Raw genomic sequence first — 16099 nt, 5'->3', positions numbered from 1 at the left:
CAGACTAGGCCCCTGGAAGCTCCCTCCACAGTGAACAGAGGGGTCAGGCTGGACAGTTAGAGGCAGACTAGGCTCCCAGGAGCTCCCTCTCCACCTTCGGTTTTGTTCTTTCGTTCATTTCTTTTGAATACTTCTACCAAGGTCCACTCTGGACAGGGGAGGGCTTGAATTCATTCCTTCAATCCTCCTTGACTGAGGTCAGCCTAGGGCACTTGATTCACCCTTTCTGCAGAGAGATACAGGCTCCACAGCAGGGGAGCAGGAAGCAGCTACCCTGGGCAACCCATCCACATAAATTCAGCCCAAGACCTTAGCCTCCAGATTGGAAACTTACTGAAAAAAAAAAAAAAAGGAAAACTAATATTTTCATCAGAGTATCTAATGATGGTTAGTGTGTCAACAGAATCTAGACCACCTTAAAGACCTCTGGCCATGCCTGCCTGGGTGGGAGAGTATAATCGTGATTACTTTAACCATGCAAAAAACTCACCCATCTTAACTGTGGGCAGGACCTCTGCACAGGCTGGGGATACCGCCAGGGATCCTGGGCTGTGGACGATGACCAAGGAGAAGGCGAGCTGAGATGTAGAATGCAGCCATCCCTCTGTTCCCCTTTGTGTATTGGATGCATTTTATTTCCATTCACGTTATACATGCAATGTGGCCATTGGCCAGGCTCCTGCCGTGTTGGCTCCCTGTCGTCACAGACTGCTGCCTTGAACCTGTGGAGAAGAGCAGCCACTCCTCAGCACTGGGTCCAGAGCATTTGGTCTGTGTTCTGTTTTATTTTGTTTTACTCGGTCCTGACAGTGCTGACGATGGAATTCAAGGCCTGGCAATTTAGGCTAGTGCTTCCTGGCTGAGCCCCACTCCTAGCTCTCTAGCAGGGAGTCTATAAAAATTCTTTGCCTGCCTGTGTTCTTCACTCTGGGTCCTGGGCTATGTGTGTACTGTTCTCCTTTACCTCACATCTTTGACAGAACAAGTGAGGCTTTGGAGGCCACACCCCAGGCTCACAGAAAGGAAATCTCTTTGAGGATAGGGAACCAGATTCCTCAATCCAAACTCCTCAACATGGGTTTTGTTCTCTTGTTTCCTTAGAAAATACTCTCAGAGAATCTACTCCCCAATTAAATGAAACAAAACTGAAACATATTGTATTAAGGACTCATGTCAGTAAATGTTTGGAAAAGCAGATAATTTATAAAGTCATTGTGTGGGATAAATATGGTCAAAGTACATTGTCCACATGTGTGGAACTGTCTAAAAATCAGAGACTTTTTTGTTGTTGTTGTTGTTTTTCGAGACAGGGTTTCTCTGTATAGCCCTGGCTGTCCTGGAAGTCACTCTGTAGACCAGGCTGGCCTCGAACTCAGAAATCCACCTGCCTCTGCCTCCCAAGTGCTGGGATTAAAGGCGTGCACCACCACCGCCCGGCCAGAGACTTTTTTTAAGATTAATTTATGTACATGAGTGTATATACACCTGCATGCCAGAAGAGGGCATCAGATCACATTATAGATGGTTGTGAGCCACCTTGTGGTTCTTGGGGATTGAACTCAGGACCTCTGGAAGGGCAGTGCTTTAACCACTTAGCCATCTCTCCAGCCCTGACTTTTATTTTTAAAATCATTCTGAGCCTGAAAGAAGCTCGGTGACAGAGGCCTAGATGACCATGCCCTAGATTCAGTCAGCATGCTCTTTCAGCAGGTTTTATCCTGGCCACCTGTGACTGTCTTTCAGCTCAAATGAGGAGTCTGTTTTAGTTACTTAACACCTTTTTCTATTTTTGTGTTCATCCTTCACAGATCACTCTAGGCCTAGGCCAGGTTCAAGTGAGAGGCAGGAACCTGCTCACCACACTTGCCAAGGCTTAATGAGCATTTAGTTGACATCAGAGGTTTCTGCAAGGGACTCCTGAGCTAGGAAGACAGGCCTCAGGTGTGTGAGCATGTAACTCGATGTTGAGAGATCCCTAAGTTTATGGGTAGAGAAAGGGTGGAGGATTTGAGGTTCAGGGGCCATATGCAAAGAGGCTTCTAAGCCAGTGAAAGACCCCAGTGAAGGAGGAGACTTTGGACTGAAGCTTGTGACATGCTGAGAGACCCCGCTGGGTCCCACAGCTACAGAATCTAGAAACAGACTCTTGAGACCTCTCTACTTCTCCCACAGCAGCTGGGGCCAAAGCCCTGGGGCCCACTGCTGTTCCCACACCACCCAATGCTCTCAGGAACCTTAGCTCAGTCTTGGTGCCTTTGGAGGGGGCCAAGCTGGGAGACCAGGTGAATGGAATTAAGACTTCACCTAGACACATTCTCTATCTCAAAGGTGAGACTGGGGGAAAAGGATTCCCTGCACACAAGTAACCGACACTGGAAAAGTTGGCAGCCTGCACCCTGCCACCAGCAAGGACTCTGATACTACTGTCAGAGGCATGGGCAGTGATAGCCAGTGTTTGCTGTGTCTAGACATGTCTTTTGTCTACTAGCTGCACCTGGCTGAGAAAAACTGTTTTGCTGGAGCACATACTGAAAACTATAGAGATGGATAATCTTTTCAGAACTAATATCTCTCTAGAGCTAGTTGACAGTGCCATGTTTGCCACCAAAACATTAATAACTAGGAGTTGGAGAACTTGGTAAATAGTGCTTCTGGGAGCCCAGCTATCCTCCCTCTCACCCCCTGCAACACACACACACACACACACACACACACACACACACACACACACAGAGGAGGAAGGACCTTCCCGCACCCACAGGCTGCCTTTAGCCAAGATTCCTGGAGTGTCTGAGATTGTTTTCTACTTAGGAGAGATCCAGAGTAAAACAAAGGGCCCCAAGAACAGTTTCAGATAAAGAGGGCAAAGGTCCTGCGTAGCCAATGACATCAGGGCTTGCAGAACTGGCCAGACAAGAGGTAGAGCCAGGACAGAACAGACCTCCAGGGCACTGCCTGGCAGGTATAGTCTCAGGAAGGGTCTCTAGCTCCACCTCCTTGAGTAACACCAGATCACCAGGCTCACTCAGCATGGAACACCCCACACACACACACACACACATACAAAGTCAGAGGGGAAGCCACAAGTCTCCCAGTCTATGAAGCAATGTACCAGAAAATGATCCTGGCCTCTTGTGCTTAAACCTACCATGTCAGCAGAGCTAAGTGGCTGGCCTTCTCTGTCCCTCCTAAGAGAAGCCACATTCAGAGAGAGGGTGAAATGACCACTGGGCATGAAGCCCATCTATTGCTCATTCAGAGTGGTCATGCAATGGGGACCAGAGTGAGCAGTAGTTCCCAGAAGCCTCCTCTCAGGATTCAGTTCTCTCACCAGGAAGCTTAGTAGAGGTAACTTGAGTGACCAGAAAAGGAGAGGACCCTAGGTGCCGTCAGAGTCTTTCTCCTATCGTCCAGCCATCCTCTTTATAGGGTGGAGTGGCTCTAGTGGACAATCTCCAGGGAGGTGGGTTTCACAGGGTGCAGATCAGCCCCAGACCTCACACAGTATCCAGCGCCATACCTGGCTGCATTTGGCAGGTGTGGATTGAATCTGCCATTGTCTAAGACAGAAGGCTACTGTCTCCTCCTGCCTCTTATCATCAAAGTCCCAGTAACCCATGAGGAATGTACCATGAGATAGCTGTGAGAGTTTCTAGGCATAAGAAAAAGGTGCCCTGTTACCTGTCACTGTGGGCTGAGCTGGGACAGAGTCCTAGCTATGCCTTTTCTGGGTGCCCATGGAGTTTCCTTTCTGCACCCCTAGAGCCTATTCATGGTACCAGGGCTTCAAACCTGTTTCCAGACTCCATGAGGCCTTTCTCAGAGAGACTGGTGGTACCTGTGTGTCTGCAGCCCTGTCGAGCCCCAGTTGTGATTTTGCTGGACCAGAATGAACCCAGTACATGGGTGCTTTGTCCCTCAGTGATTCCAGCCTTCCCCCACCCCAGCAACTATTCAGTGAAGCTTCCCAGGCAGCTCCTCCACAATGAAACACCCCCCTCCCCCGCAAAGATGGCAGAAAGAGCCCATTCTCTTCCTCTGGCTTCCTCATCTTGGCACCCACTAACTGTGACCCTAGGGCAGTGATTCACAATCTGTGTGCCTCGATCCCTTTGGAGGTTAAACAGGTCTTGCACAGGGTCACACATCAGGTATCCTGATAGTCACATTACGACACACAGCAGTAGCAAAACTGCAGCTATGGAGCAACAATGAGTAGTTCTGTGGTCGGGGTCACCACAACACAAGGAACTGTATGAAAGGGTCGCAGCACTAGGATGGGAACACTGCCATGGAGCCATCTGCATCTGCTCCACAACCACAATCCCTTGGGTTCACCCTCAGCTTCCCAGATCACGCCTGTTCCTCTCTGGACTCGCTCAGAGGTCAAGCAGGACCTTTGACAGATGACCCTCTGGATCTAATCCTGGTCCCTGCTGAGAGCACTGGAGCACCCTGACTCAGACAGTGTGAGTTCTACAGGGGCCTCACCCTTCTGGAAAGCTGCGTCCTTCAGTTCTGGCATATTCCTGTTCTCTTTCTCCCTTCTGTCTTTCTTAAACTCTCATTGGTGTTTTGACCACTTAGAATAGCTCTTTGATCTTCAAAGTTCAGCCTGGGCCTGGTGAGGCTGGCCAGGACTGGCCAAGACTGGCCTTCAGTGAGGACCTTCTCTCTTTTCCTGTTACTATGATGAGTACCAACAAAAGCAACTTCAGGGAGAAAAGGTTTTATTTAAACACACAGTTCAAGACATGGCCCATCCTGACGGGGAGGTCAAAGCAGCAGGACCTGAAGCAGCCAGTCATATCACATGCACAGTCAGGAAGCAGACGGGGGAATGCATGTTGGTACTCAGCTCTCTCCATTTTATTTTATTTTTTTTTACTTTAACCGAATATTTTTTTTTACTATTTCTATTTATTGTATGTGTGAGCATGGGTCATGCTATTCACATTCCACAGCACCTGGGAACTCCACAGCCTTTCCTGATTCTGTCATCTTCACCTGCTCTGGGTAGAACCCGATAAGAAACCAGCCACCCATCTGGACTGAGGAATGTTCAGAGGCCTGCTTTCTGACCTGAGCCCATCCTAGGGGTCACCTTACCCACAGCCTGGCTGTGGGGCTTTGATGGCTGCCTTGAAACCTAGGGCAGAGAGGGCTGAGGCTGGGGCTAAGTGGTAACCTAACAGTGGGCTCACCAAGGCCAAACAGACCCCTGGACAGCAGAGGCCTGAAATGAACTAACTAAATAGTGGGTTTGAGTTTACCCTGAGCCCAAATCCCTACCTCCAAAATCTTACTGTTCAACCCAGATCCCTCATGGACTTCCTACTGGTGTGAATAAGGGTCTTTCAACCACTTCTGCCAACCTCTAAACTGGCAACTCAGCGGCTGTGGAGAATGTGACTTGTGTCTGTTTGATTTAGGACCCTGCTCCAAAGATGACCTACTATGAAAAATGCATTGAGATTGTGATAAAGCAGCTTGACAAATTTAAGCCTGAGAAGGACAATCCTGAACAATTCCTGGAGACAGTATTCACCTCCTTACAGCAGGTATGTTCAGGGTAGCTGCTTGGGTTCCTGGGGGACCACATCAGTGATGTGTGTCATCTACATTTCACTTTACATCGAGCAGCAAGCGTCCCTTTCTCTGGGGACAAGTGTGAGGCAAGGCTGTCTAGAAGGCCAGTGGTCCATCTATAGGAACTCTTTGCCATGAGAGGCTCCCAGCAGCCAAAATGCACATCAGATCTGATTCTACCCTGAGGTACAAAACCTCCATGGTGCATTATGGCAGGCAGCCCCTCACAGGAAGAGCTGTGACGGTGTGGACAGTGTCAGTGAGGGAGGCTGGGGCCTACCTAAGGCCACAGTTCAAGGTGGACTGTGTCTAGCTGAAGTAGAGAGTCTGGGACCTACTCAGTGCTCCCACCCTTAGGCCCCACTTCAGTCTATGAGAATTGCTATAACAGTCCTGAGGCTGGGAAAACTGTACAGAATGTAGCTCTCAAGGTTCTGGAAGCTGAGACGTCCAAGACAGCAGCAGCATGTCCCACTGCAGAAGGTGAGAGAGAGGCAGACAGGTAGAGCACGTCTCTGGAATATTCCGCCTGAGCCTGTCACAGTGGCAGATACACTTCCAAGTGAGTTTTGGGTGGTTAAATCTCCAAAGCACATCCCTCCCCCATCAGACTCGCCACCCTCTCTATTGGCAGCTCCAGACTCTGCCCAGGTTGCCATCCCATACACCAGCTCTGCAGCATTCTTATTGGCTCTCTGGACCCTACCTGTTCCGAGTCTCCATCCCCTAGAGGCTTTGACCTCTCCTTGTCAGGATACTCAGGAGAGTCACCCTACCTGATGATAGGTCCAGTTCCTCTATCCAGCACAGACCTCTCTCCCCAACCCTAGACTCTTTCATCCAATGGTAAGTAGCATATGCGTACGGTCTAGAGCATATATATTCTCTTGGTCCCCATGAGTCCCCACAAACAGCTCATCTCAGCAGCCCAAGCTCACTCATCAAGAACTGTGTCCCTTCCTTGCCCAGGTGAGGCAAGCACCAATCCCCACAGTCCACCCCGGCCCTAGTATAGCCCCTGTCCTAGTCACTGCAAAAGCTTCTTCTTGACTCTGTGTTGGAACACTGCCCTCCTCTCCTTTCACCTCCCCACAGATATGACACAGAGGTTTCCTCTCTGCAGAGCCCTCTGCTCCACTGTGCCCCACCAGCTCACCTACCCATCCTCATGTCCACCCCACTGGCCATATTGCCTTCTGGTCCTTTTTGAGCGATCCAGTTGTTCCTCCACAGTCCTTGCCACTCCCTCAACCCACTTGGAATACCCAGTATGCTCTCTGGACTGCTAAGTTTACTAAGTTGTTCAGGGCTCTGATATAAGGGCCCTTTCTTTCAAGCAAGACAGAAGTTAGTGTCATTAGTCTTTGATGACCATTACAGAAAACTGAGTTTTAGAGGTTCATAATTAGTTGGAGGGACTTTTTTCTGTTAACAACCAATAGATTAACATAAATGAGTCCTGGCTGTCACTTGGCAAATCACAAAGTCGTGACCATCTGTGCCTTTTCATGAGAAGCCTAGCACCATGATGCCATCCAGTGAGCTGGCGGCAGCGGATGGAGCTGATCTCTACCTCAGGCACAGAAGCAGCTCCTGCTTCAGATGTTGGTCCTTTCAGGTTCTGCCAAAGTCCTTCTGGAGCCAACATGGTTTGGGGCCCTGGGTACTGACCCAATTTGAACAGCACTTTCATCTCCTGCTGTAATGTACTGACTGTCAGGTCAAGGCCAGAGATACCACCTGCCAGAAAGTTACACAACCCCTAGACTGCTAGGCAGAGGCTATAGGACAGGGCACATGATAGGCAGCCCTAGGAGCTTCTTAGTGTGGATGTGACCTTATTTGGATGCACTGTCTAAGTAAATGAAGCTGAGTTACAGCTAGCAGCACAGAGTGTGGGTCCAGCTGCAGTAGCCCGGGTTCACCTGGGCCAGCTTGGCTGGCAGCAGAAAGGGTGGCAGCCAGGTAATGGCGAAGAGTCGGACTTTGAGACGCAGTGAATCCCTGGAAGCAGGATAGGACTTCCTAGGCAGAGGGACCTACCCAGATGAGGAGACCCCAAGAACCCAAGGTCCTGACCTGTCACTGAGAGTGGGTAGACAGGAGGACGGCCTGCTTGCTTAACCTTCAGACCTGGCTGCTCAGTCTGTGTGGCTAGCCTGTGGGGAGGTTGGTTGTGAGCATAAAAATGTCATGGCAGAGCCCAGACTATGGACAGGTGGATATTAGCATAAAAAGACGCCACGGGGCTGGACTAACAAGAACACAGGCAGCCAGATAGCTCTGGGGTACGCAGCCACGTGATAAAGGGAGATGTTTAAAGGGGCAGCCAACTGTGGGGAAACCTTTACTAATTTTGAAGTTGTTAAGAGAATAGTCAGTGTACTGTGGGTGCAGAGGAGCAGAGAGAAGGGGTGGATGTATTTGAGCCATAGCCCATGGTTTCACTGTGGTTTGTGCTATTTTGTTGTCTTGTAAATCTTAGGCTATCATTGTCTTAATGGCTGCATCATACTGGTTTGTGGGATGGAACAATGATGCTTGACCCTTTGGTCACCCTGTTGTCAGACCCTGGTTCCTGTTTCTGTTGCTCCCCAGACCTCTTCCCTGGACACTTCTTGTGTTGTGGGTTTCCTTTAGTTCCCAGAAGTACACTAGCTCTGTTAAAGGGTCGTGATATAAAGCTGTATTTTCCAAATTGCTTTACAGAAAGGCTTAGCATCTGCTGGGCAGTGGTGGCGCACGCCTTTAATCTCAGCACTTGGGAGGCAGAGGCAGGCGGATTTCTGAGTTCGAGAGTTCGAGGCTAGCCTGGTCTACAGAGTGAGTTCCAGGACAGCTGGGGCTACACAGAGAAACCCTGTCTTGAAAAAAAAAAGAAAGAAAGCCTTTATATGAACTCATTTTTAAGTTGTGGTGAAATGCACATAGACGGCATAACTTTTGACCATTTTAACTATTTTCAAGGGGCACAAAGCACTCACAGGGCTGTACAGCCATCACGTCTATCCATCTCCATAACCTCTAATGTTCCTGACCTGAAACTCTATCCCATGAAAATACCAGCTGCCTGGCTCCCTGTTCCCTCCCTGCCACCTGCTTGCCATTCTTTCTGTCTCTGTGGATTCACAATCCTCATATAGGAGAATACTTGCACAACACTTGTCCTTCTGTGTTTGTAGCATTTCATTGTTTCCCATGTTTATTTTGTCTTTAGATCCACTTTGTCTTCATTCACCCTGGAGGTCCTGCCTTCCCAATCACTGTGGTTATTGCCCACTACTCTAGAGAGCTGAACTATCTGGCCTCTATTCAGCCACGTGGGAGAATCTGTCCCTTACCTTTGTCATTGATCTCCTGGAGAGCTCTTTCTTGGCTTTCCTTTTCAGACTCTGAGCCCCCAGAAGCTTGGGTTTGTTTTGGAAGTTCTGTCTGGATGCCTTCAATACCACAAGTTACTGACCATCGTGGTGGATGCTTTCTATGCACGGGACGGCCAGCTCTGCCTGTGGTCCGACTACAGCCTCTTTGAGGGTGCGTGTATCCACTATCCACATGTCCATGAGGTCCAGGCCCGTTGCCCACTCCAGACAGGGATTCGAGAGGAAGCTAGCCACAGACCCTGGACAGGTTGACTTGAAAGAGACCAACAAGCAGTCAAGCTTCAGGACACAGAAAGCAGCCTTAGCATAAGTGTATGGCCCAGGTTAGGCATATTTTCTCACTTCACAGATGGGGAAACCGGGATCTGGGGGTAGCAGACTTGGATCCTGCTGCCCCCTGCAAACTCTGGACCCCCAGCCACTTACCTGAAAGAGAATTCCCCTAAGGGCAGCTTGGACCAGAATAGTCTATTCATGACCCTAACCATGTCACCTATGAAGAGAATAGGCCTATGCTAGTCCGAGTCATCCAGGGAGAGATTAAATTTGAGAGCCACCTCTGACTACTGTCCACATGTACAGAACACAGTGTCTGTGGTCAGTGGCTAGTGCTACCCATAGGCAGAGACGGATCTAGCCCAGGGACCTACTGTTGGGCTTGCTGATGGCCCAGGAAGGTAGAGAGGTAAGAGCTATAGCATACTGGTAGGCTGAGGCAGGTAGCTGGTACCAGATGCAAAGCTGGGCTGACCCTAACTGCCCGGCTCAGAGGTAGAATGAGCAACCTCATCAGAGGAGTGAGCCTCCATACCCAAAGGCTCAGAGTGACTCAGCTCACAAAATCGACAAAACTGGAGATGACATCACTTTAGCCCAGACAGATCCTGGGATTTCTGAGAATTGACCAAATGCAGTGTAGTGTGTGTGGAAACTAAAAGCCCTGAGTGGCCAGTGTCTACGATCACTGAGCATGAAGTGGTAGTTGCCATATGGGCCTGTCCTTATGTGCCCTGACAGAATGAGGTGCCAGCAAGACTCTCAGCAGCTGCAGAATTCTCCCAAGGTCACACACAGAGCCCCTTTGCAGGGCAGCTGGGCGTTCCTCACACCACCTCTCTCCTTAGTGATCTGCTACCTGGCCACCTTCCAGATGGATGAGCTCGGCTTCCAGCTCTTCTGCAGCATCATCAAGTCCCAGCCTGTGGGTAAGATTTGCAAGGTGAGCCCCGCTGTCCCCACCACAGTACTGTGGTTGAGGCTGCCAGCCAGAGAGACAAGAACCAGAGCCTGATGTGCATCTGATCAGGCCCACCACCTTTCATCCTCCAGCTAGAGAAACTGGTGGGTTAATTTCTTCTCTGCTTAATACCAGTTGGCACCCCCTATATAGGACAATGTTCTCTGTCCCTGGGAAGTCTGCCTGGTTGGTTTGTAGACGACAGGCTTTCCTACCTGCACATAAACATAAGTACTCTGTGACAGATAAGCAATCAGAATTATCGTAAGCAAGGACTTCATTTTTATGACCAAGAAGTAAAATCGATAGCATCTTTGGAGAGTTGCTTTGGGACTACACTGGCCAGTGCCACACTCAGCATGACCTGTACTTGGCTCAGGCTCTGCTGCCTTGTACTGGAATCCAAAATGACTACTGAGCAAAGTTCCACCTTGCCTCCTACCCTAGTCCCACAGTGCTGACTCACCAAATGCTTGGGGGTATAGACTACATACTGTTCTCAGGATACTCAGTGACCGTTTGCAGTAATTTCTTACCCCAATAAGCCCATATGAAACAACCCAGTTATTAAAATTATAAACTATAAGCCTAGATTGGGCAGATCTATCACTATACTAACTTATTCCACAGCTATGAGACCCCTTGCTACTTGCAATTCCTCCCAGCCATGTGATTCTGCTCCATATTGGCTTCTACCTCCTCTTCCTCCCTCCTCTCTCCTTCTGCCTCCCCTCTCCAAGACATCCTGTCCCACCTCTCCCTTCCACTGCCCAATCACAGGTTCCAGCCTTTATTTGACCAGTTAGAACAGTGAGAAGGGTCACATGAAATCACCTGGGTACGTGATCCATTCCTCATTGGGGTAGCCCCCTCTTGAGGGAAGCAGAATTAACACCAGAATACAAACATTACCAGGGAAACCCACAATGGTGACCCCCCCCCACCAGTACCTTGTCACTGACCACCCTAAAGAGCTCTGGAGACTCATGACAATAGCCCATAAAACCTTCATGTGAGCCAGGCTTTGTGGCCTGTGATCCTAGCTGTTTGGGAGAGCAGGAGAGGAGGGCTAGCCTGAGTCACTGTGTCAAAGTTAAAAATGAGAAAAGAGAAAGGCTGAAGCTAAAACTCAGCTGTATAATAATTCCTTAGGCTGTGTGAGGTCCAGAGAGAGAGAGACCTCAGGGGACCAAAGCAACAGAGGTTGAATGGTGACCAGTACAAGGCCTTCCCCTTGCCCACTCTATACTCCATGCTCCTCTGGGTGATTCTGGTCCCATTAGGGTCCCTCTACCTGTTTCAGAGATCTAGAAAGAAGCCAAGTGAAGACAGAGATCCAGCTGTTGGCAACAGTGTGGCCTGTCTTAAGTGCTGCTGCTGCTGAGGTCAGGAGTGACATTGCTATAAGTTTCTCAGGCCTAGGTTGTTTGGAAGGCAGTTTTTGGACTGTGGTTTCCAGAGGATGTACTCCAAGACTGGAGGTGATACTGCTAGAAGTCCTAGCACCCGGGAACCCCACACCCATGCACCAAACCTGCCAGATGGTCAAAGCCCTGTTTTTCTTTTTTATAGAGTCTCATTATGTAGCTTGGCTGCTCTGGAACTCAATACATAAACAATGCTGGCCTCAAATTTACAGAGATCCTCCTCCCTCTGCCTCCCAATTGCTGGGATTAAAGATATATGCCACAATGGCAGCCAAAGATCTACTTTTATTATTTGTAATTGTATATATGTATCACTGTATAGATGTGTGCACATTTGGGAGCCCTCGGAGGAGTCTCCTGAGCAATGGCACCGCTGGAGTCAGAGTTACAGGTCACTGTGACCCACTTGACATGGGTTCTGGGAACTGAACTCTCGTCTTTTGTAAAAGCCGTGCATGCTCTTAACTAGTGAACCATCTCCTAGTCCTCCCAAATAAGAGGGCTTTCTTGGACCCACGGGGGCCCCATACCCCACTCTTACAGGGTCTCTAATAGCACTGTCCCACCACATCCTGGTGAGAAAGATGACTTTGGCCCTGCTGAGATCCTGGTGTGACCATGTGGGGAGAAATGAGGGAATGGGGGATGGGGTGGGGAGAAGGCAGAATGTGCTCAAATTGGATTGGGCCAGCACGAAGGAGGTGGGGACCCCAGAGGCAGCTGTAGAGGCCAGTTTCACCTTCAGGGCCAAGGCTGCCAGCTGAGAGATTAGAAAAGGGTGGTCGGACACTGGCCATGAGCAAGGGCCAAGAAGGTGGGAGAAGCCACAGGGATAAGTGAGGAGAGTGGGCAGGCTGCCAAGTAGGGAGCTGTAGAAAGCTCTAGGAGACCTTGGTAGCCTCTGTGAAGAACGGTGTTACAGGCCACAAGGAAGCAAGAGGCTGGCGAGGATGAAGCTGGTGAGGACAGTGCTTGCACTGGGAAGCAGTAGTGACCAGAGACACTGAGTGATCACAACCTTGCTCAGCATTGTCCCTCAGTGGCCATGCACTTCTGAAGTCATCCCAAAGCACTAGCTGCAAGTGTTGTGTCACTACAAAGTTGTCCTGGGCTCTGACATGTGGTTCTTGGTCTTGCAAACAGGCTAATGGCATAAATGTAACCCTAGCTTTTGGCCATCTCTTCTGATTGCTTCTGGAAGGTCTGTATCAGAGAGTCTTCAGGAGTCCTCTAAACTGGACAAGACCCTCTGGGCTAGGGTGTGTTTACAAATTCTTGGTTCCCTCTAAGAGCAGCTGCGGGAGATTCAAGCCTGGTTGTCCCTCAGTTAGGGGCTGAAGACCTGAGACTATCCCAGACAGCAGGGCTACCTCATAGGACTGACCCTGCCCCTCCTGACCAGCTGACAGCTCTGTCCTGTATAAAGGCACCTTCCAGCTCCCTACAGCAGCTGACTCCATTAAGAAGCTGGAAGGCACTGCCCCTGTGCCAAAGCTTCAGATTCAGGACCAGAAGCCGAGGAGCCACCAGCAGAAGCTTGTAGCACTTAGTGATCTCCTAGGACTAGCTCTGAGCCCTCTGAGGGCATCATAGCCCTCACACTGTGCAGCCCCTGACTAGGGATGCAGCCTCACTCCTGGTGCTGAGATCAGACACTCACTGTGAAGGATTGAATGAAAACCCACCTTCCCAGGTCTGAGGGCTTTCCCCACCCTTCCCCTGGCAATGCTATTGTGGCAGGGTTACAGGGCACACGAGATAGCACTCCTAGAATTGTAGATTCCCCTGTAATGGGGCAGGGCGGGTAGCAGGCAACCCACCATGTCTCCCTGCAACATCTTTCCCAGGAGTGAGCAGGGGACCTTCTAGGTCTAGAAGCTGGATGAATGTTCATCTGTAGTGGACATGACACCAGTATCAAGTCTGTTCTGGTCCCTGTGAGGGACTGGAGCAGCAGTGGGTGGTGGTAGAGCCGCCATTGAGCTGCTAAGGGTTTCCTGCCTCAGTTCCTCAGATTCTTCTTTAACCCCTTGAACCTGTGTTCATGGATCAAAGACGAGTGGAGCCTCATCTATGAAACAGCCCATGTGACAGAGAACTGGATCGACCCTCTGATGAGGTGGGTCAGCTGTGGATCGACCCTCTGATGAGGTGGGTCAGCTGTGCAGCCAGCTGTGGCATTTGGGTCTTTGAAAATCATCTTACACATCTGTGTAAAGGGAGACTTAATGCATATATGGAGGTGTGGTTGGACTGCACCCACAAGTTAGTTCATGAAAAAGTCACCTGTCCATTATCACCTCACCCTGAAAGGACAACCAAGCACTTGTGGTCCTTCAGATTCCAGGGGGCAGGTTCTTAGGACTCTATAGCTTTCTCCACTTTTCCCTTCCAGATGGCAACCAGAGGTCCAGGAGCTGATCAAACAACTGGAGGGAGTACCAACCGATCAAATTACTCCCTTGAAGACCAAGGCCAAAGTTACAGTGCCCAAGGAATTCAACCTGACTGTCCCAAGGCCCCGTGCCATTACAATGCCTGAGCCTGTCCCCACTATGCCCAAGCCAAGACCTGTAAGTTGGGCGTTTATTTCTTTCTGCACCACCAGGATGTTAAGACTGGGAGAATAGGCTGTGAAGGTCACTGGGTGACTGAGCTTCTCCAGGGTCAAGGGTGTATGTCCCGGTAATATTTTAAAATCGGCAGCATCCAATCTGTCTTGTGTTATGGAGCTGCCATGTTCCCAACTAGGCTAGGCCTGAGGTCATGAGCAGCGGTGTGTTCTTGCTGCTGCCATGGCTGAGGCCACTAGCTCAGGCCGCTGGCTCAGGTGGCCAGAGACACCAGCCCTGGCACCCAGGAGATGCCAGCGTGGGAGATGGCTCTGCCAATATTCCACACTGTCTCCACAAGGCTGGGCTGGGCCCAAACCATCCCGCCATCCAAGCGGAACCCAGTAGAAATGAGACTCTAATGCTTAGATTATCCAAAGGCTTTATAAGTTTGATAATGCTCAATAAACAAGATGCTCACACAATTGGAAGTGTTAACCAATTAACTAACCTAGATATAAGTTGTTACCCAGGACTGTTCTCGGTACATGGGTGGTCATCCATGACTCCTACATCTCTGCTCTTCCCTAGCTCCTCCTCTTCCTTCTCCTCTTCCTCTCCTTACTCCTCCCACCTTAGCTCCTCCTACAGGTGTACTAGACCAGAGAGGAACATTCAGTAACTCACAATCTACCTGCATCCTGCACACACAGAATAGGAAGTTGGCTGAGGCCAGAACCCACTACATTCTGGACTCAAACAGGAGGTTCTAAGTGATACTGTCTGGCCACAGGTTCAGACCTGTCTGGATTATGCTTAGAGTCCACAATTAGCCATGGTGCCCACCCTCTACATAAGATAGTACACTTGAAAGTCACACTGTATATGTTTTTCAGGCTTGATGAGGAGTGTCAGCATAAGTCCCAGAAATAGGAGCTCCTACGCAGGGAAGCTCATTTATGCCTCCTCTGCTGAAAGCCTCTCTATCTCCTGATTGTTTCTAAGTTAGCAGTCAGGATGTTCTGAACTGCAAATAACAGAAAACCGCAGCTCTAACTGGCCTAGACAATAGAGCACTAGTATTTTTAGTAGAGATAGGCTTCAGGTATAGGTTGATCAGGATTCCAGCTCTATTTCTCTGTGACTGCCTATACCCTAGACTCCTCTGTAAGTTCATCTTTAGACTAACTTAGTCTCATTTTCATTTTAAAGAAATTAACCCAGGCCTTGTGTCTACACTGTCCATTGTCCAGGATGGGAAAGAATATATAGGGACAGGAACTATTCAGAAAAGTCTGATTGGTCCAGCTCAGGCCTCATGCCTGCTTGAACTGCTCACCATCTTTCTGGATGCCAAGTCCTGACTAGGCTGTGGGTTTTCACAAGCACTGACGTGGACCTCCTAGGTCAGTCTGGTCCTCATAGGATGAAGGACTAGAGGGGCGTGGGGGGTGACACTGGAGCGCCCACCTCTCACCCTGGCTCTTCTATCTTTCAAGTTTCGCTGAGCATCTCTCATTCCACAGGTTTTTCATGAGGCCTCAGTTCTGCTGGGTCCTCACTCAGTTTTCTTCTTCTTGCCCCGTCTTTTGCCCATGGCTTCGGCTACTGTTTACAGTGCGTGGGTCTGCTCATCATTTGGCTCTGCGTCTGTTTTATTTGTACTATATTCCCAACACAGGTGGTGAAGTTGTGGCTTAGAGAGGATGTTCAGTAAATACTTGCAGGATGGATAGATGGATGAGTGAAGAGATAGCTAAACGGCTGTATGGGTAGTGGACATGATAAGTAATCAGATGGATGGACAGGTAGATAGGTCACTGGGGCTTTGTTGCTAAGCAACTCCACAGTTACCCCATCTGCAGAATCTCTGATATTTCTATTGGCAATTCCTCAAGAACCAGTCCTGCC

At 49.6% G+C, this 16099-nt stretch overlaps 1 protein-coding gene across 1 annotated transcript in view; it reads left to right on the top strand.

The window, feature by feature from the left end:
- Nucleotides 1–4358: 4358 nt before the first annotated feature.
- The window catches only part of Cfap99 (cilia and flagella associated protein 99), a 30475-nt gene continuing 18734 nt past the window's right edge, over nucleotides 4359–16099 (top strand). The window contains exons 1-6 of the mRNA XM_028758295.1: nucleotides 4359–4469; nucleotides 5433–5561; nucleotides 8979–9123; nucleotides 10097–10191; nucleotides 13643–13755; nucleotides 14032–14209. Coding sequence (XP_028614128.1) covers nucleotides 5448–5561; nucleotides 8979–9123; nucleotides 10097–10191; nucleotides 13643–13755; nucleotides 14032–14209 — 645 coding nt within the window. The 5' untranslated portion in view covers nucleotides 4359–4469; nucleotides 5433–5447. The remainder of the gene's footprint in view (nucleotides 4470–5432; nucleotides 5562–8978; nucleotides 9124–10096; nucleotides 10192–13642; nucleotides 13756–14031; nucleotides 14210–16099) is intronic.

This window comes from Grammomys surdaster, unplaced genomic scaffold (genome assembly GCF_004785775.1).
Source record: "Grammomys surdaster isolate TR1022 unplaced genomic scaffold, NIH_TR_1.0 126187, whole genome shotgun sequence".
Lineage (NCBI taxonomy): Eukaryota > Metazoa > Chordata > Mammalia > Rodentia > Muridae > Grammomys > Grammomys surdaster.
Note: the sequence above shows the minus strand (reverse complement) of the source record. Positions and strands in the feature narration are given on the sequence as shown.